Source organism: Lithobates pipiens, unplaced genomic scaffold, assembly GCF_037356315.1.
Source record: "Lithobates pipiens isolate NorthernLeopardFrog02 unplaced genomic scaffold, aLitPip1_a1.2 Scaffold_23, whole genome shotgun sequence".
NCBI classification, from domain to species: domain Eukaryota; kingdom Metazoa; phylum Chordata; class Amphibia; order Anura; family Ranidae; genus Lithobates; species Lithobates pipiens.
The window spans coordinates 276774871-276795548 of NW_027507785.1; the positions used below are offsets into that span (position 1 = coordinate 276774871).

General features: G+C 43.5%; 1 protein-coding gene across 2 annotated transcripts in view; it reads left to right on the forward strand.

The window, feature by feature from the left end:
- Positions 1-16918, forward strand: part of FAM151A (family with sequence similarity 151 member A) — a 36539-nt gene extending 19621 nt beyond the window's left edge. For both annotated transcript variants that reach the window (XM_077453265.1, XM_077453266.1), the window contains exons 6-8: positions 3511-3650; positions 6833-6970; positions 14369-16918. In XM_077453265.1, the coding sequence (XP_077309391.1) occupies positions 3511-3650; positions 6833-6970; positions 14369-15039 (949 nt within the window). In that variant the 3' untranslated portion in view covers positions 15040-16918. The remainder of the gene's footprint in view (positions 1-3510; positions 3651-6832; positions 6971-14368) is intronic.
- Positions 16919-20678: the final 3760 nt, after the last annotated feature.

Here is a 20678-nt window from a genome sequence, read left to right on the forward strand (position 1 = left end):
AGGACTAGCGAAGGAAGTCAATGTCGCCGCCTTCTGCGGCGAGATTGACACGTCGTTGGTCCTGTCATCCGGTATGGACTTAAAGGGGAAGCCCTACGCTGAAAAAATGGCGTGGGGGTCCCCCTGGGTCCATATCAGACCCTTATCTGAGCACGCAGCCTGGCCGGCCACAGTGCGGCCCCTCACCCCAAAGTACCTTGTGCCCAAGTTGATGAGGACAAGGGCCTCTTCCCGGCAACCCTGGCCGTTGGTTGTCGGGGTCTGCGGGCGGGGGGCTTATCGGATTCCGGGAGCCCCCTTTAATAAGGGGCCCCCATATCCCGGTACCCCACCCTATGTGAATGAGTATTGGGGTACCATGTACCCCTACCCATTCATCTGTGAAAAAAAAGTGTAAAAATAAAACACAACACATGTTTTTAAAATGATTTATTGGACAGCTCCGGTGGTCTTCTTCCGTCTTAGGGGGTCTTATCGCTGGACTCCTCCGCTATCTTCTGCTCTTTTACTAGCTCTTTCACTAGCGGAGGAGCCCGGCTTTCTTCTTCGCCGCCGCCGCCGTCCAGGGGTCTTCTTCCGACTTTGGGGGTCTTATCCCCCTCTTCGGGGGTCTTGTCTCCCTCTTCGGTTCTTTTTGCTGGGCCTCCATGCCTTTTTCCAGCTCTTTTACAAGCGGAGGCCCGGTCTTCTATCGCGGCCGCCTTCTCTTCTTCTTGTTGTTCTTCCTTGAGATGTTGACTCGACACTCTCTCTGGCCGCAATGACAGGAACGCGGTGTGCGGTGACTTATATAGGGTCATCGCCGGGTGATGTCCCCGCCCCTTATGATGTCACAGTCCCAGAGGATGCTGGGACTGTGACCGGCCGGGCTGCGTGCTCGGATAAGGGTCTTATATGGACCTAGGGGGGGACCCACCATGCCATTTTTTCGGCATAGGGCTTCCCCTTTAAGTTCATACCAGGTAACGGGGCCAGTGACATGTCAATCTCGCCACCAAAGGCGGCGACATTGACTTTCTTCGCTAGTCCCGGGTACCTGGAGCCACGTTTAAAATAAACGGACTTTCCTCCGTGTGTGGGCAAGTCCGTTCATTTCAAAAGTACGGCGGACTCCCGCCATAGTCCGGCAGACCTAGTCCGCCGGAAAAGTCCGGTCGTCTGCTCGTTCGTAAAGTCCAGCGGACTATCCGGCGGTTTATCCGCCAGACTAAGTCCGCCGGATAGTCTGATCGTGTGTACGCGGCATAAGGCCCTTTAAGGCCTGTAAACTCAGATGCTCCACACTTAAATTTAAAAGAAGTAATTGTCTTAAAACATTTTAAAACATTGCTCCGCAAACTGAAGCAACATAGGATGTTTCTTACTTTTATTTTCCTACTTTATGCATATACTTATTTCCGGGTGCAGCCATTATGTTAAGTATTGTCTTCCACGTCCAATGCAAATAAGAACTTCTGCCCTTTTTCCTTCTCGCGCAGTAATTATTAAAGTGTTACTAAACCCAGTACCCTGCATATATCTGGTCTCCCACAGAACATGGAAATGCAATTATTTTAGTAAATATAAACTGCTAAATACCTTTTCTCGTCAGCAGTATATAGCAGTCTTGTGATTTCTATCAGTTCCTGGTGAAGCTTGTAGGAGGAGTTTTCATACGCACTGAGCTGTCCTATGAGGCTGCTGGGCTCCTGACCCTCTGTCTGGACATGTCTTGACAGTGCTGATTTGCCATGTGCTGATCACATGCACTCTCCCCCAAAAAAACCTCTCTAGCAATACGCACCAAACTGAGCAGGAGCAGCCTGACTCCAAAGGCTCTGTCTGATCCGGACTTGTCCAGGGGGACAGTGCAGGAGGGGAAGATCTGTGCATACAAGATCAAGCAGCCTTTTTTTTTCAATGCAGAGGATTAACCCCTTAGGTTCCACAGTGAATATAACAAGCATGCTTTACTGCATATACAGACTGATTTTACTGTTACGGGCTTAGCAACACTTTAAGCCAAGCCTCGTTTTCATTGCTCAGGCCCATGCTGTGCTTGCCGGCTTTACAACCCCTGTAACGTAGCACAGTGATTCTCAAACCTGTCCTCGAGTGCCCCCAACAGGCCATGCTTTGGGAATTTCTCTTAGATACAATAGCTGTCTGAGGTGATTTAAATCACCTGTGCAAGATAAAACCTGCAAACATGTGCTGTTGGTTGTACTTGAGGACAAGGTTGGGAACCACTGACGTAGGGAGTCACATGGGGTTAAGACTGAATGGAAACTGAGTCTTGCGGGATCTCGGAGCTGATGCTGGGCAAGGGAAATTACATAGCCCCGGCATGTCAGCGCAGGACTTACGGCATGAATAGCGTGCCGGAAAAATCGGAACAAGTGTGCATGCGCCGATGACGTAAGTGCAAAGAATAGGACATTTTCACAGAAACAAAGAAGGTAGGAAGGATTCTGCACCAGTTTAATACTTTACAATGCTTGAGATGTGGAAAATGAACATGATAGGTTTACTACAATTTTTAAAGCAAAATATAAAAAAAAAGTGTGCTTAGTGAAAAAGAAGTAATGCAGCAACCTCGACCAACACAAGGAAATACAACAGCAGATGTACAACATAGGGTTGTCCTCCCATCCCTTTAAACCCAAAAACATATCAATTACACAGTTTCTGAGGCTAATTTAATGCAGATAAGGCACCAAGTGAGTTTTATTACCACCCTGGTTGAAGAATATACAGTATCTCCACTGACTTCAGAATTCTGAAATACAAAAGACTTTTATATATTTTTCTTTGCAGTTTACCCCTTTTGCTATGCACAAATCTATGATGTGATTGTTAGGCCGCGTGCACACGAGCGGACTGTATGGCCTACTTAGTCCGTCATACAATCCGACGGACAGTCCGTCATACTTTCGAATGAATGGACTTGACCACACACGGATGCACAAACAGTCCGTCGAAAGCTTGCGCGATGACGTGTACAGCACGTACGACGGGACTAGAAATAGGAAGTCCAATACACAGCAATGCACCCTTCCGCCGTGTAAATCCTTTCTGAGCATGCGCCATTCTTAGTCCGTCGAACTAGCCTACTGACGAGCGGATTGTCCGCTGAAACCAAAGTATGACGGACAGAATTCCGGAAATTCCGAAATACTTAGTATGCCAGACTGCACGCTGAAAAAGTCCGCTGAAGCCCACACACGAGCGGACTGTCCGCTGAAATGTGTTTCGACGGACTAAGTAGGCCATACAGTCCGCCCGTGTGTACGCGGCCTTATTTTACGATTAATGTGATGCCCATTTATTAAGGTTTAATATGAATTCTTATTATTTTTTCATATATATATATAACTTTGTATTGATCACAACAGAAATATTGGTTTTGTGCACCTTTTAGAGTAAATGGTGTTAATTGTCAGTTGTACATTCATAGTGCATAGTGGTTGTATCAGGATGGAGATGTAGGGTATTGGCTTGATCTAACTGTTGTTTTTGTTCCCTGCACAGGTACACGCTGACTTTATGGCAAGGCAGTTCGGACCCACTTACTGTGCACGACCTGTTGTACATCCGAGATAACAGCAATCCTGAGCAAATCTATTATGACATTTATGAACCCCTCTTATCAGAATTCAAACAGATAGTGTGTAAGTATCGGTCCAGAGTCTGCAGTGTGACAAGGTGAAGGTGAATCGGTTCAAAAGATGTACAAGTTGATTAAAGCCAAGCAAACATTTCTTATATTGCAGCTTACCAATTCTTGGATGTGACAGCTGCATTGGTTTTCTTTTTTAGGTTCCCTTTCTTGTATTTTCACCTGGTAAACCTGCCAGTAAATCTTACTAGCTGTTCTGCAGATGTAGTACTTAGATGAATGAGTCAAACCATTTAACATTGACAGGAGTGCTTAAAGTGGTTGTATAAACCCTTACAGTGAAGTGAACAGCCTCAGATGATACAAATCTACCTACATACCTTTTACGTATATCTGCTGTCTTTCCCTTTCTACACCCTTTGAAAAGTGCACATCGTGCTAGAAATCTTTCTTCTTATTCCAGCAGTGGGTGGGGAGTCTGGGCATACACTGTGTGAGAGCTGATTGGAGGAAAGGTACAGAGGAACAAAGAAACTTTCAGAGCTGCAGTGTGAATAGACCAGCTCTCTGCTAACCTACCTCTTAGCTCCCTCCCCGACACAAATTTCCAGCTGCTTTTAACTTATGTGTCGGAGAACTTGTCAGAAGTTATCATACTGACAACAGAGGAGCGGAGAAGCAGAAAGAAACGGCACAGGGAGACAAAACAACAACAATACAATTCAATACAAGAGGGTTAGGAGGGCCCTGCCCCTATGAGCTTACAATCTGATCAGCTTTTATATTTTTACGTAAAATCTTTATCCCAAAAGGAACAAAACTGCTAATGTACCTGCTTATGAAGCTGGAGTTTGACTTCAATTTGTTAGTGTACCAAAAACCTAACACCCCCCCCCCCCCAGACCTACAATGCTGCCGTCCAGAGGTGCCCCTGTGCTCCTTCATCCAGAGTGGAGGCACATTAATACAGGAGGTGTGTTACTGGCCAGATCACCAGGTGAAAACGGGGGGGGGGGGGGGCTAAGAAAATAAATGCATCCACTACATTTAATGATTGGTAATCTATTACATTTTTTATTTTGGGGTTTATTACCGATTTAAAGGGAAAAATCAGTGTGTTTCAGTTACTACGCAGTTTGAGTTATTAATGTTATATTTAAAATGAAACTAAAGTCTTGCTTTCAAAAACTGCAAGCAGCAAGCTCTTTTTAGCAGAAGAGACATGCAACAAAATGATGGAAGAAGATCACCTACTTGCCTACTCACATTTTCCTTTGTAATGTACACTGAGCAGCCCAGCATCTGGAGAAATCAAGTAAATAAATCCACAAGGGACGACGGACCATTGAAGGACAGGTACGTATTGCAAAGTTTATTTCCACTTTAGGTTTAAAGAGACACTGGCTTTTCCCACCCAATGCCTTCTGATAGCCTCCCGCAAAGCAAGAGGTTCGGGAGAGGTCAGCAATGGCTGCTGACCTCTCCCAAAATTGCAATTTACCTGAATGCCATACTTACCTTCTGGCTTCAAATCTTTGAATCTCTGCCCTAGAACATGAGTGTGGAGAAGGCCTTATGAGTTTACTTTAGTCAGTAGTCCTCCGCTAACATAGACAAAGTCTATGCGAGACAGGGTATGATAAGAATCTGAATGGCAGGTAAAAGCACGCTCAGTAGGGTGCTTCCATCTCCAAACATCAGTGAAACCATAGAGGGATGCTCACCTTGACAAAGCAGAGTCTGTGGCATGGGCAGAAGCCAGCTTATCTAGAGATGGGTTCGGAAGCATGTTAAAATCCCCAGCAATAAGTACCATATATTATCCATTGCAAAGGTAGAGAGAATGGGAATCAATCTTTTCAATAGTGAAACAGTGGAACGGGGAGGTATATATATTCGTACAATCAGCATCTCCAGTGTATCTATTATCACATGTAATACCACATACCTGCCCTCTGGGTCAATCTTGATGTATAACAAGTCGTAGGTCAAGGACTTATGGACCAGTAACCAGAGTCAGTAGCATGATGGTAGTGCCCCCCCCCATAGTTTTTTAAGACCTAACACATTCCTACCCACCAGATGGGTCCCCTGCAAAATGCTTACATGGGGGTTGTGCTGTTTAAGAGCATTTGATTTTGTCATTGAGACCCCTGACATTCCAGGAGACAAATCTTATGGGGGCCATACTATAATGAGGCAGAGAGAGCTTGTTGGATAGAAACTCCCTCCATAAGGCTGCTTTCACAATGATGTGCTGCGGTGTACCTGTACCACAGGTGCAGCACAGTGCCTCTGTGACTTTCCTGGGCTAGCTGTGTTTTGTCATAGTTTTCTATTATATCCTACAGGTGTGGTGCACTTTTTGAAAGCGCACCAAAACTACTGCATTCAGGAGTTTTGGTGCGCTTTCAGAAAGTGCACCAAATCTGCGGACATAATAGATGTCTATGGCTAAGTGCAGTAAACCTGCAGGAAAGCTGCAGGTACGCTGCACTGCACCCGTGGTGCGGGTAAGCTGCAGCACATCAGTGTGAAAGCAGCCATATGCTATTATGCCAAGTGTATTGCTTGACACTGATCTGAAGATCTCTTCTTTCCTGATGCTGGCACCACTCTGGAGACCGCTAGCTGGGATAAGAGGTGGAGTGCAGTTGGTATTACTCCACATGGGACAGGAGCCAGCACTACAGAGGAGGCATTGGCTTATGAGGCTCTTGTTCCCTACTACAGCTCCAACTTCACAAGTAGTCCCTCTACATTACATTCTGTTTGCTGCTCTGAGATGGCGGGTCAGCAAGCCCATACCGCGATCTACCAGTCACTTGGGCGCTATCTACTGGTAGATCACGATCTATGGGTTGCTGACTCCCGCACTAAACAGAAACAGAGGGCAGAGAAAGATACCAAAGTCATATTAACAAACAAGTTGTAGCTAATAAAATTGCTGCTAGTTGTTAGCATAATACAGAAAAATAATAATCTTACACAGTTCCACACCAGACATAAAAAATACATGAAAGTGGACAGAACAAACCCCCTTCCGAGCAAATCATAATATCCTCTGAAAAATGCACCAATGTATCTAAGCCCCTGACTGTAAAGTCCTATCCAGCATTTCAGAATTAAAGTAAAAAATTGTATATACTGTAAGTCTATCTATATTGTATTCATTTGTGTTGTCCATTAGTGAGGGTCTGGAACGCATTAACGCCTTTTCTTTCTTTTACTTAGTGAATCCAAACCGGAAGAAATTGTTTTATTCCGGTGGCAGTTTGCGTTTGTATTTCCACCCGGAGGACAATGACGGAATTCTTGTGAAATGGTTTGATGCTGAAGGTGACGTTTCTGCTGTGCAGAGCCTTCTACAAAGTAAGCAGAGATTTTGTCATCATGGCAGGGAACTTCACGTAACATATTGACATCACTGCATTAATCAACGTCCCATATGACAGAAAATGCACTGCTTGTGCATTTCATAGGATCATCTTATGTCTGGATACATTTAAATGTCAATTCACATTAATGCACGTAACAGAAACACTGGACACCCAACATACAAACCAAGTGCACAGCAACAAATGGCACACCAGATTTTTAACATCTGTGTGTTATGGTGGACTGCATTGTATAAATGATGCATGTCCATTAAAAGTATTGCAGCACGTTGGCAGCCAGTTCAAAATAAATGGGCTGCCTTAAAGCTCAGTTGCACTTTCGGTTTAAATTAGCTAAATAATTTCCAGCTTCATTCAGAAAAGGGATGATCAAAGTCTTGGTTGGATTCCTTTAGAAAGCAGCCACAGTCTGATTAGAAAAACCTGTGCCCTGCCAGCATGTGCAGAAAAGGACACTTGTTCTCTGTGGGGACACACCCCCTACTGAATCAGACCTATAGCATACCTCACAACTTTTGAACTTCAGAATGAGGGACACTTGATGGAGGAAGTGATCTGCGGTGCGTGTAGCAGCGGCAAAATGTGGGTGTTTCCAAACGCTTAAGCCCTTCTTACTGTTAAGGAGTACAGAGGTCAGCTGAGCAGGGCCCAGGGGTCATTATGTCAGTGAAGAAGGGTCACAAGGGCAGAGGTCAGGGATTAGCAGGACAGGAGGTCAGTAGGGCAGGATACAGGGGTCAGCAGGAAGGACAGGAGTCAGTGGGGCAGTGTACAGGTGTCAGCAGGATAGAAGACACGGGGTCAGTAGGGCAGGGTACAGTGGTTAGCAGGACAGGAGTCAGTAGGGCAAAGGGTACAGGGGGTCAAATCCCCCCTCAGTTCCTTCTCTTAACCAAAATCCCCCTACTCCCTCCTAGCAAAAATCTCTTCCACCAAATGAACCTTCACTGTGATTCTTACCTCTCCAATCCTCCCACTGTAGTCTCAATACAATTCCCCACTTGTAAGTTCCACCCTCTCTCTCCCCACAAACTTACAAGCAGAAAATCTCTAGGGTGCGAGGGGCGGGGGGGGGTGTTGCGGGCTGTGCTCTCTCCCTCCTGTCATACCAGCGCTCCACCATACAGCACATGATACCGGATCTATAGATCAGATTGTAGACTGTATGATTACCGCCCCCCCCATCCACATTTGCCGTCCGGAAGTTGAACAGCTCTTGGAGGACATGGGGGCGCTAATCATATTGTGTACAGTCTGCTCTATAGACCACCTGCCATATGGAGGATTGCTGGAACGACAGGAGAGGGAGAGCACAGCTGCTGTCACTTCGCTCAGCAGCCAGGTACACTATCTATTGGGAGCTGGCCTGGGGGGGCACGGGTGGAATCTGGAGGGGGCAGCCCAGACTACCCCACCCCCACTACCAGCATAGACCCGGCCATGACATGACTCCTCCCTGCCTCCGCCCTCCTGTCTGCATCACAGCCAAGGAGGAGTCGCAAGCCACTCTGCAGTGCATGTGTGTGGCAGCCAGCATCACTCAGCCCCAGCTGCCAGTCACATATACACAGCAGTGCAGGACCCCAGACACCCCACACAAGCCGCAGGGCAGGTGTTACTGGTGGCCACACTAGTGCACTAGTTCATGCTTGCGGGAAAGCCACTGGAGCCAAGTGCCGAAACTTGTTCCTGCACTGGGCTCCACTGCATGACAAAGCCTTGATTTGCTGCGCTGGGGCGCTGGGACACCAGGACTTACATCAAATCCCAGGGCATTCCCAGCGAATCCAGGATGGTTGGAAGGTTTGCTATAGCTCAGTTTTTTTCAACTCCAGTCCCCAAGCGCCCCAACAGGTCATGTTTTCTGGATTTCGGCTCTGGTAATTGATGAAACAGCTGTGGTAATTACTAAGGCAGTAAAACTGATCAAATCACCTGTGCAAAATAATGGAGAGTCTGAAAACATGAGCTATTGTGGTGCCTTGAGGACTGAAGTTGAGGAACACTGCTGTAGCTCTACAATCCCCAAAGCATATTCTTCCTAATTGGAGAGCTCTCACTGAGCAGGAGGTATGATGGATTCCTAAAGAGGTCACTACTTCTACACAAGAACTATGGGTCCTTTTCAGCAAGTGCTGGCAGGAGAGAGACTTTTCTACTTAGGTTGTGGCTACTTTCCCAAGAAAATGAACTGTATGACTTTAAAAGTCTTTTGTTTTGATGTACCTAGTGCAAATATTTAGCTGATTTAAACTGAAGGTTCAGTTTGGCTTTAATGGAACACATGTAACAGATTTCTCCCACTTTTTCCATCTAACCATAGAAAATCTGCAGATAATCTATAAGTGTATGGCCAGCTTAACACCACAGCTGATTTGGCAATTCAGAACCAATATGGTCACTCTTCCTCCAATACAGAACCAAAAAGCTTTGCTCTCATTTTTTGACAAAAAAACATGGAGATACCTTAGGGATAGTGTATTATATCAATGCAGTGAAAGAGAAGGGGAGAGTGTTTTTACACCGATCATAACATTATGACCACCCACCATAACCAGTTGAAGAATGGACTCCTCTAGACCTCAGAAGGCATGCTCTGCTATCTGGCACCAAGCTCTCAGTATCACATACTTTAAGTCCTGTAAGTTGTGAGGTGGGATCTCCATAGATAGAACTTGTTTTTCCAGCACATCTCACAGATGCTTGCTTGGATTGAGATTTGGAGAATTTAAAGGCCCAAGACAACACCTCAAACCCATTGTTGTGTTCCATAAACCATTCTTGAGTTCATCAGACCAGGCCACCTTCTTCCATTGCTCCGTGGTCCAGTTCTTAAGCCTAAACACCCATTATACGCAATTTTTGGCTGTGGTCAACATGGGCTTCCTGACTCTTCTGTGGTTACGCAGCCCCATGCACAACATAGAACAAAGAAGGGTGGACTGAGAGTTAATGAACCTAGGGACTTTAATGCTATCAAATACATAGATCAAAATATCAATGATCAAAAATATAAAACACCAGGATTTTTATTAAATTACAAAGTAGTAAAAACAAAAGGAAACAGTAGTAAATCCATACAGCAGGATATAAACATTAATTGGATATAAACATATAAAGCGCTACCACTCTTGACTTGTTTCACTTGTTAGAGTTTCTTCAGGAGATTGATGGTAAATCTCTTTTGTATGCACGTATGTTTAAATTCCACAGTATGAGGATAATAAAATATTGAAAGTTGGAGATAGCCCCAGAAAACACAGGGAAGCCGCGTAGCTTAATGCTTGCAGAGAGGGACCCTGAGGTTGTATGGGTCTTCAAATTAGGTAAGTGGTTTAGGTAGAATCATTACAGAAGAAAATTAGCTGAATTGCTAGTAGCCCAAATGCAGACACAAAAGCGTCAGCAACTAAGTGCAGACCAGATGCTGGCTGAATCGGGTATTCGAACATATAGAAGGATAAAGGGGGCCCAAACGAAGGGACACAAACAAACGTGTCCCCTAATCATGCGAGAGGGGCTTAGGGGACATGTCCGTTTGTGTCCCTTGTGCATCAAAGAGCATTGGCTGCCCTAGGCCCTCTTGCAGCTTCATTGGTTCTCCTTCCTTGGACCACTTTTGGTAGATCCTCACCTCTGCAGAATGGCAACATCCTACACGAACTGCAGATTCGGAGTTGTTCTGACCCAGTCATCTAGCCATTACAATTTGGTCCTTGTCAAAGTTGCTTAAATCCTTATGCTTGCTCATTTTTTCAGATGTCAGTAGAGTTCATCCCCATAGGGGATGCTGATTTGCCATAGTTTTTTTCCCAAATTGGTGCAACAGCCAGGCACATAGGCGCATCCACTCTTCTGGCTCAATGAACAGCCTAGTGGGGTTGCCTTTTTAGATTTTTTTTGGGGTAGGGCATAGGGAGCTGTGGAATACCCCAGGAACACAGAACAGCAATCAGGAAACACTCTACTCTTTATCACAGATGCTTAAATTAGTAGGATCCTCCTGTAGGGGGCCCAGACATATAGAGGGGCCCGGACAAGGAGTAGGATCAGTGTGGCGGGGCAATTAGAGAAACTATGCACTGTGCTGCTCTCCCTGCAGCAGTTGAAAGATTTTTTTTCCCTCCATCGGCCCTCCGTAAGCTGTATGGGGCCCCATGATTTCTAACAGCAGCCCTGCAGCAGTCCTCAGGATCCTACACTCAGGTCAGTACTCACAATGTCTCTGGATATTTGGATGCCTCTTTTCAATATCAGCCAGACATTTCTCCAGTGACCTCTTCAAACCAGAACCTCAGGGAAATCATATTCTTAGCTTCAGAGATTTTTTTTAGCAGAACAGGCCACCAAGCTCTACCACATTTGGAATCACGTGTTCATGTAGAATTTCATCTGGGGCTGCCTAGAAGGGCAGTAGCCTTTCAGGTTGGGAAATTCTCCTCCTGGACAAGAACCGCCTTCTGGGCACCCTCCCCCAAGAATTGGCTGAGACAACATAAATATTCAAACTACCGATTTGCCTCCTCCCACCCACTATATTCTGGAACCCTCCAGAAGACAGGGGAAAGCAATCAAGCCTGCAGAGCCCAGAATAGCCCAAAGCAATCACAAACGGTTTCATTAATTACGGTAAAGCAAAAAACAAAATGTACCTAGCTTTTCTAGCAACCTATCTACAGTAGGAGGGTGCTTCACAACACATCAGTTTCAGGGACAACATGTTCCCTTGCTGCCTAATATATCCCACCCACTTTCAGATGCCATTAAAATTAGATAATCAGTGTTATACACTTTACCTGTTTGTGGCTACAATGTTACGGCTGATCGGTGCATGTTGCATGATTGCATCCACACCAGTTTTCAAATTTTGGGGTTCCTGCCTTTTTATTTCTCTTTAAAAAATGGAACACACGCTGCAAAAACAGATAAGGGGGAAGTAGGGATACCCAAAAGAGGCACATGGTTTGCACGTTATAAAAGAAATCTTGTACAGGGACAGGACCTCATACTGCTATTTGCAGCCATTCCAACCGTCACAGAGAAAAACCTCATGAAGAGAGTTTATAAAACATTACATGTTAGAACTGTATGTTTTAAAGTCCTTCCTTTCCTACCATTCTAAAACTGTCAAGGAACTGACAAGGAAAAAGATGGGCCTACACACAATACAGTCTTATTGTACAACTTTTGTATAAATTGCAGGAAAATATCTTACAACTTATTTTAAGAGAAAAAAACTATTATTATTATGCAGGATATAGTGCCAAAAGTGTGCAGTGCTTTATAAAGAAAGGGAGACAGTACAGTTACAATACAATTCTAGAGAAGAATGTTAGGAGGACCCTGCTCATAAGAGCTTACAATCTAAAATGGTCTGAACAAGTGGCTGTACAATTTGAAGCTTTGCAAGCTGATTATGTCTAAAGCAGGGAAATGCAATTAGCGGACTTCCAGCTGTTGCAGAACTACAATTCCCATGAGGCATAGCAAGACTCTGACAGCCACAAGCATGACACCCAGAGGCAGAGGCATGATGGGACTTGTAGTTTTGCAACAGCTGGAGGTCCACTAATTGCATATCCCTGGTCTAAAGGAAGCATTTTTTAGTTTAATCACCATTTTATTTAGCTCTATCCAGTTGTTATGAATACTTATGTGAACCCACATAGGTCATTTTTTCTATATAATTAAATTAAAACATATGTTGGCCATACACAGCTCAAATTCCAGCTGATTCCTGCTGATAGTATAAAAAAAGGAGCCAAATTGAACTTTCTCAGCAGAACAGTGATTGCATCCAATCATAAGTAATCATGTTTGGGTATTCAGACAGCAGTGGGTGCTGCGGCTGCCAGAATGCAATAGCCTCCAGAATGGAGACCCCTATTGCTGCTCAGCAAGTGGTGCCAAGCTGTTACTCAGTGAGGTTGTCTGAAGTCACTTTTCTCCAACCCAGTTTTATCCTGTGTGATCCCTGATGAAGGGAAGTGTTGTTGCCCTCAACACATGTTGAATGTTTGTATATGACCTTTTTTTACCAACATTTATCTTGGACCATTCCATCTGGTTTTGGTCTGGTGCTCCTTTTTGTATTTCTATGGTTTGAGAATACAAGTCAGGAGATTCCCTATCCACGTTGTTTAGCATGTTTTAGGAATCTATACATTTCTCTTATTCAGTTCACTGGCTGAAATCTATCCATATATGGCTATCCCTAATAAAATGGACAATAACCTACTAGTAGTCACGAAGACAGGAAGTTAAAGGAGATCTCCCAGAGACCCATGCAGCAATAAAAACATGACAACATTTCTAACTTGCCCAATTTATTTAAACTTAAAAAAAAGTTTTGGTTGAAGTTACTGTTTAAGAAATAAGAGCAATAATGAAAACATGAACAACATATCAACGCTAAGGTGTTGTGAACCAGTAGAAAGTATATAGGTCATCCATGAAATAGAAGAACTTGTGGGTTCTATACTCCAGTAGAGTGCCTGGGTAAGCATTTGGCCTTGCTGCCCTTGTCATTCCTGATACTATAGAGAAAAAGAAGAGGGGTGCACTAGCCTTGTGCACCATTTATTCTGATAAAGAGGGTATACCCCACGTAACACATTAGCAATTGCTTCTGTTATGTGGGTGTCGTCCAGGTCCTCAAAATGAATTAACACTTCAGCGATTTTATATACCTGTAACTCTTGTTGTTTGTGAGTATATTTTACTGTATCCACTTTTTACAAATAAATGGTGCTTTGAAATGGAACTACACTGCATCTGAGCACCACAAACCAAAACCACAATTTTGATCATTTTTAATATTCAAAGTAAACTCAGCAATCCATCCATGTCTCTATGCTTTATTTTGCTAAGAAATCACTTTGAAAAACATCCCCTAGCATTTCTGACTGTGGTCCTCTTGGCCATCTAAGGGCAAATGATTCATGTAGCATTTACTTCCTGGAATCCATCTGCTCAGGCATGCAGGCAGGAGGGTGTGCTTAGCTGAGAAAACCCCCCTCCCCACCTGAAGACTCCTGGAAACTAGGAGATAACTGTAGATATGCAAAAAAGGTTTAAAACAAGTAAATAAAATATACTTTCCTATCTATTTACTAATTCTAGCTACATAAGGATTAATAATAGTCAATGTTGGTTGAGAGAGTGACGTTCAGGTAATGCACTGGGTTGGTGCACCCTTCTTTGTCTATCTGTTGTTTAAACCTGTCTTACCAGCTCACCCTAGCTCCTTCAGTCAGATAATGTATTTTGGAGAAAAGTCATGAAATGCTCCTGAAGCCTGAGGATATGTACAGGCATCTATGTAATAATGTCTATCCCATTGCACACATTTATAATGTTCTCTGTGTTGCAGGTAATTTTGGAATGCTCACATTTCAAGTTGAAGTTCAGTTGAACAGTTCCACTCTTATGCCAGTGGTGGTGGTTGCCCAGTCATCTGCTAAACTTCCACTGGAAGACTGTCTAAAGCTGGTGATTGCTTCCGCTCTCCCATGGGGCGTCTATCTGAAACCTAAAGATCATGCTTCTCTCAATGAGACTTTACATCTACTAAATAGGCTAAACAACGATAAAATGCTGTATGTTCCAGTGTGGATCAGCATGGAGATATCTTATGGCAGTTTCAGCACACCAGGATATATCAAAGGAGAAGACTTCATCAGCAGCATCAACGACATTTTCCCAGGGGTCACCATTGCCCCTAGATGGCCTCCTGAGAAGCTGGATAATGGATACACAGACCCGATGGTGCTGGATATGCTGAAGGTCTTTGAAGGGGTGTGGCAGGATGTGTCCTTCCAAATGCAGGCGGTGGCTCTTGGCAAGGGTTGGCTAAGCACTGTCCGTCTTTTGAAGGCCTCCTCTACATACACACTAACAGTGGAGCATACAAAAGACCAGGGCACATTCATGGAAGGATACCACGGCTTAATTACCATCAGAACACACACCACAAATGGAGTTTATTACAAACTATCCCCAGATTATTACTCTTCCCTTATGACAAGCATCTATTCCACATAGAAGACAAATATTTCATTATCTACAGTGGATGTAAAATTTTGTGGCAATAGCCAGCATTGAACAAACTCTTTTTTTTTAATTTTCTCTAAATATTTCCACAATCGCTTAGCTGGATTAAAAAAGGATAATTGATCAGAAAAACGTTTTGTTCATTGAGAAGAACTATTGGTAAATATAGTCGTAGTTGGGGGAGGGAGCTTCTGTAAGCAGTAATGTCAATAGTCCCGTGTTTTTAATAAAGGATGTTGGCAATTATATTTATATATATGTATTTAAAAAAACACAAATTTAGCGCTGACATCTAAATGTAATTGTTTAAAAACCTTTACAATAAAAAAAAAAATTTTGTAAAGAAAACTGACTCTTCAAATAGTTACAATTTTGGCAATTATTTTAAATGAAGGTACTACAAAAGCAAAACCTTAGACAAACAATTAAAGCACTGTTACCATCATTGCCGTCTTTAAAGCAGGGCAAAAGGGGCAGCTGCCCTGGTCCCTGTCATTGTTGGGGGGCCTAAAGCAGCTGCCTCATACTTGCCAACTATCCCAGTTTAAATTCCCTTGGCCCTTGAAGTTTTAGTCCCTTGCTTTGTCCTGATATCTCAGTGTAAAGTGCTGCTTTCATATGTAAATAGCTGCATCTGGCGGCATTGATATGTAAATAAAGGCGGCATTCATATGTACAGTATATCATGCCCCCTGCAGTAAGGAGATGATGTGCTGTAACCTCTAGCAACCAATTACTGTACAATAATCTCTAGCAACCAATCAACAATCAGAAATCATGTGCTGTAACATCTAGCAACTAATCAGTGAGCCGTAATGTGTGATGTAACCTCTAGCAACCAGTTAGTAAAGGTAATGATACATTGTAACCTCTGGCAACCAATCGCTTCCTGATCTGATACAGTAAACTGCTTTTAAGTCTAGCTGCTATTTATTGTATGTCTCAGAGCAGGTGGAGAGCGAAACTGTATGGGGGGCCCCAAGAAAACGTTTGCCCAGGGTCCAATCACTATTAAAGATGGCCCTGGTTACCATACCTAAGTGAACTGTTTTACCAGCCAAAGTGTGTGCGTTTCTGTTCAGCCTGAATAATGATTCCCAAAACCGAGCTTCTTATGTCATTGTGATTTACACATTTCTTGAATGCTACAATCCATTAAGAAAGTAGAAATAAACAAATAAAGTGTCATTGCTATCCCACTGTACTGTACTGTAATGATGTTGGTGTAGGTGACTTGGTTACTGGATAGGCAGTGTCTGCATCACAGAGGATCTCCAGTTTCCTTGGTTTGTAAAGTATTACCATATAAATGTGAACTGAAGTGCCACGCGACTGCTCAATAGTCCAGATACAGTTTTATAACAGTAAAGGTAAGATGAACAATCAAAATGGATTCCAACGCATTTTGGGGATGCAAAAAACATCCTTTTAGCCCTGATGAAGGACCCACAAAATGCATTTGCTACCCTTTTGATTGTTCATCTGACCTTTACTGGAAAAAAAACTGTATCTGAACTAAAAAGCAGTGGTGTGGTACTTCGGTTCTTATATATTGCATGCTACAAGTCCAAGTAGGTGACATCACTGTTGCAGCTTTCTACGTCGTCATGATTCCATTCTACATGCCCAGGCAGGCGACTATCAATATTTTGTTGGCCAATAAGCTGGATGGTCATACAGTAGACCATCTAGTTAATAGCTTGATTACCATCCTGGCATTGCATGTATGCAAATTATGGGACTGGCTAAAACATTTGTATTACAGCGAGGGAGGACTCCACTGCTGCCATTTTTTATGTGATAAGCGCTTATATCAATTGCTGAAATGTAAGTTTGATAACCTTTTAATAAATTGATTGGTTTTACGGAATTACGCTATTTTTGGCCCCATTCTTTTATTCTGTATGGTCTTCTTGGGGAGTGTGACCTGTTCTGTGATCGGTCGATACTGGTTTCATGTACAGCCTGGCTTTGGAAGTGATTTCTGGTGTTGAGTCTTAAGTTCCAATGTTGGTTGTCCTTAGTGCCCTACAGTCGTCTCAGATTAAAGCAAAATTGACCCTTGGAGCGTATGTTCACTTGGGTCCAAGAGAGTCGGTAAGCTTGCACCTGCACAGGGTGGTGGTATTGGCACCAGGGTGTTCATATTCAATATCCTTGTGGACTGGACGACATCTAGATGTTTCTACTGGGACTGTGATTGCTTCTCCTTTTCTTTTCACTAAGAGACATTTTATTTTTTCTATATATATATGTTCACATTGGAATTGTTTAAAAACGTTTAAATTGTTCATTTTTGTTTTCACAATTGTTTTGTCACCATATATATTAGGTACAATATATTTATCACGCATGTGATATTTACACATAATATGTTTTTCACTTTAGCGCAACACTTCTTCTTTACGTATTACAGCTGTATGCCTGGAGCTCTACTATGTATGGTCTAGGATCACTTTTACCTACAGTATCTACCTAAAGTAAGCGCTATCAAACTGAGGTCTAACTACTAGTAGCCTTTTACTTTCACTCTATTAATGTGACTACAGTGGGTCATACACATATAGCTTTTGGGCTGAATAAATGAAATTTAACAGATTTCTCTAGAAGGACAAATCACTCCTGATGGGCTATTGTATCCTGACAGCTGACCATCAGAATACCAGAACAGTAAAAGGTTATGGTCATGTTGGCTGGACACTCCTGGACTAAGTCCCATGAAATTGGTACTGTCTCGACTTCTACAGTGTCCCTCGGGGTGAATATGCTATATACAGTATCTCACAAAAATGAGTACACCCCTCACATTTTTCTAAATATGTTGTTATATCTTTTCATCTGTTGTTATATCTTTTCATGTGACAACACTGGAGAAATTACACTTTGCTACAATGTAAAATAGTGAGTGTACAGCTTGTATAACAGTGTAAATTTGCTGTCCCCTCACCTCAACACACAGCCGTTAATGTCTAAACCGCTGGCAACAAACGTGAGTACACCCCTGAGTGGAAATGTCCAAATTGGACCCAATTAGCAATACCCCCCCCCCCCCCCCCCACACACACTTGTTAGTGTTGCAAGGTCTCAGGTGTGAATGGGGAGCAGGTGTGTTAAATTTGGTTTTATCGCTCTCACTCTCTCATACTAGTCACTGGAAGTTCATCATGGCACCTCATGGCAAAGAACTTTCTGAGAGTCTGAAAAAAAAGAATTGTTGCACTACATAAAGATGGCCTAGGCTATAAGAAGATTGCCAAGACCCTGAAACTGAGATGCAGCACTGTGGCCAAGACCATACAGCGATTTAACAGGACAGGTTCCAGAACGGGCCTCGTCATGGTTGACCAAAGAAGTTGAGTGTTTCAAATTCACGTGCTCAGCGTCAACTACACGTGCTCAGCGTCATATCCAGAGACTGTCTTTGGGAAATAGATGTATGAGTGCTGCCAGCATTGCTGCAGAGGTTGTGGGGGGGGGGGGGGGGGAGTCAGCCAGTCATGTATGAAATTGGTCTGCATGGCTGTCATCCCAGAAGGAAGCCTCTTCTAAGGATAATGCACAAGAAAGCCCGCAAACAGTTTGTTGCAAGACAAGCAGACTAAGGACATGGATTACTGAAACCATGTCCTGTGGTCTGATGAGACCAAGATAAACGTATTTGGTTCAGATGGTGTCGAGCGTGTGTGGCGGCAACCAGGTGAATAATACAAAGACAAGTGTGTCTTGCCTACAGTCAAGCATGGTGGTGGGAGTGTCATGGTCTGGGGCTGCATGAGTGCTGCCAGCACTGGGGAGCTACAGTTCATTGAGGCCATGAATGCCAACATGTACTGTGACATACTGAAGCAGAGCATGATCCCCTCCCTTTGGAGATTGGGCCGCAGAGCAGTATCCCAACATGATAACGACCCCAAACACACCTCCAAGGTGACCACTGCCTTGCTAAAGAAGCTGAGGGCCAAGGTGATGGGCTGGCCAAGCATGTTAAAGACTTAACAACCCCCGCCCTGATCTCTATAAACTCTACCTGTACATTGGCCATACTTGGTAAACCAAGACTCACCACCACAGGTGCATCCCCTGATCTGAAGGACTCAGTATCCTTATTTTCCAGATCAGATAGGTAACATGTAACACACTACTATTGTACCCAGTGCATTTACACAAATATATGTAAAGCATAAAACAAAAATGTTATATATTGCAGCTCAACAGCCCTAAGATGTGGTGCCTGCATTAGCATTCTTTTTTTTCCATGATAAGAATACCTGTTGACCTTATCAGAAATGCCGTTTTCCTATGAGCTGAACTTATATATCAAACAATGTTCTTGTCTTTCCAAGCTATTTCTTATAAAATACAAATTCCTCCACCCCCTCACTTAATGGAGATGACAAGAGGAGGCTGTAGTCCGACTCAGGAGAGCAGAGGAGAGGGGAGGTTTTCTGTTGTCCTGTATTAGGGCGAGAACGGTTTTTCTCCATACATTCTTTGGAACCACCACATCTAATGAACAGTAAGCTATAAAATACATTTTTGTTCTCAGGCTTGGATATGCTTTAAAATCCAAATTAACTTTCATTTTAAATCTTCAAATTACATTACATACATTTTTTAATAAAAAAAAGCCTGTCCCCAGCCAGCATGCTGCAGAGAAGGACTTTTGTTTCTTGTGTGTGAGTAGTAGTCTCTCTGTAGAGGTCCATCATGCCTCTCTTTGAGCTGCCCAATCAGCAGGCAACACAAGCTTCGCTGATTGGAGAACTGTACCTGGGAGGTGTGTTGGATCTTAGCAGAGAGCTAAGAGGTACATTTACTCCAACTCTTCTGAGAAAACACCACACTGCGCTTGTCTGTGTCTGTAAATTTCCCCATGAATCTTGAATGTCTCTGGTGTAACCGATATCCCTCTTTCTCATTTTTACACAGGAATACCTTCTATACGTCATGGAGTATCTCAGAGGAGGGAGCATCCACCATCTTATAATGGCTGAAGCCCCACTTTCTCCAGTTTTGATAAGGTAAGATCAATGATGGTTATGCTGGAGCTGGGGTTGGCTGAGCACTGAGGACTGGCAGTGCCATAGCTAGGTCCATTCAGCTGAGACCAGCCCCACATTTACCTATATACTATATGCTCATCTTTAGCTTTGGATGGTCTGTAAATTTTAACTCTTATAATAACTCTTATATTTTCTTCTTTCTTTTCTATCAGAATGCTGGCACCGGAAATCATTTGCGGCCTCCAGTACCTTCATAGCAAAAGAATCATGCACAGGTAAGTATCAGAACATCTGGATTATCTAAAGAATCACCACCAAAATTGTTATTTTCAGTTATGGGTAGAAAATTCTCTGCTCCTCCGCTTCTAATTCCTTATAGCATAGTGGCAGTACTTCCCAGCTATATGCCCTGTAAAGTCTCATTCCTTCTGCTGCAGTCATCAAAGTGCTTCTCCCATATTTGTTTAAAATTCTGGATGAATAAAACTTCAACAGGTAGGGTTAGCCCTTGTACACACGGTCGGACATTCTGACGGAAAATGTCCGATCGGACCATGTTGTCGGATAATCCGACCATGTGTGGGCTCCATCGGACTGTTTCTATCGGAATATCCGACCGACAAAGTT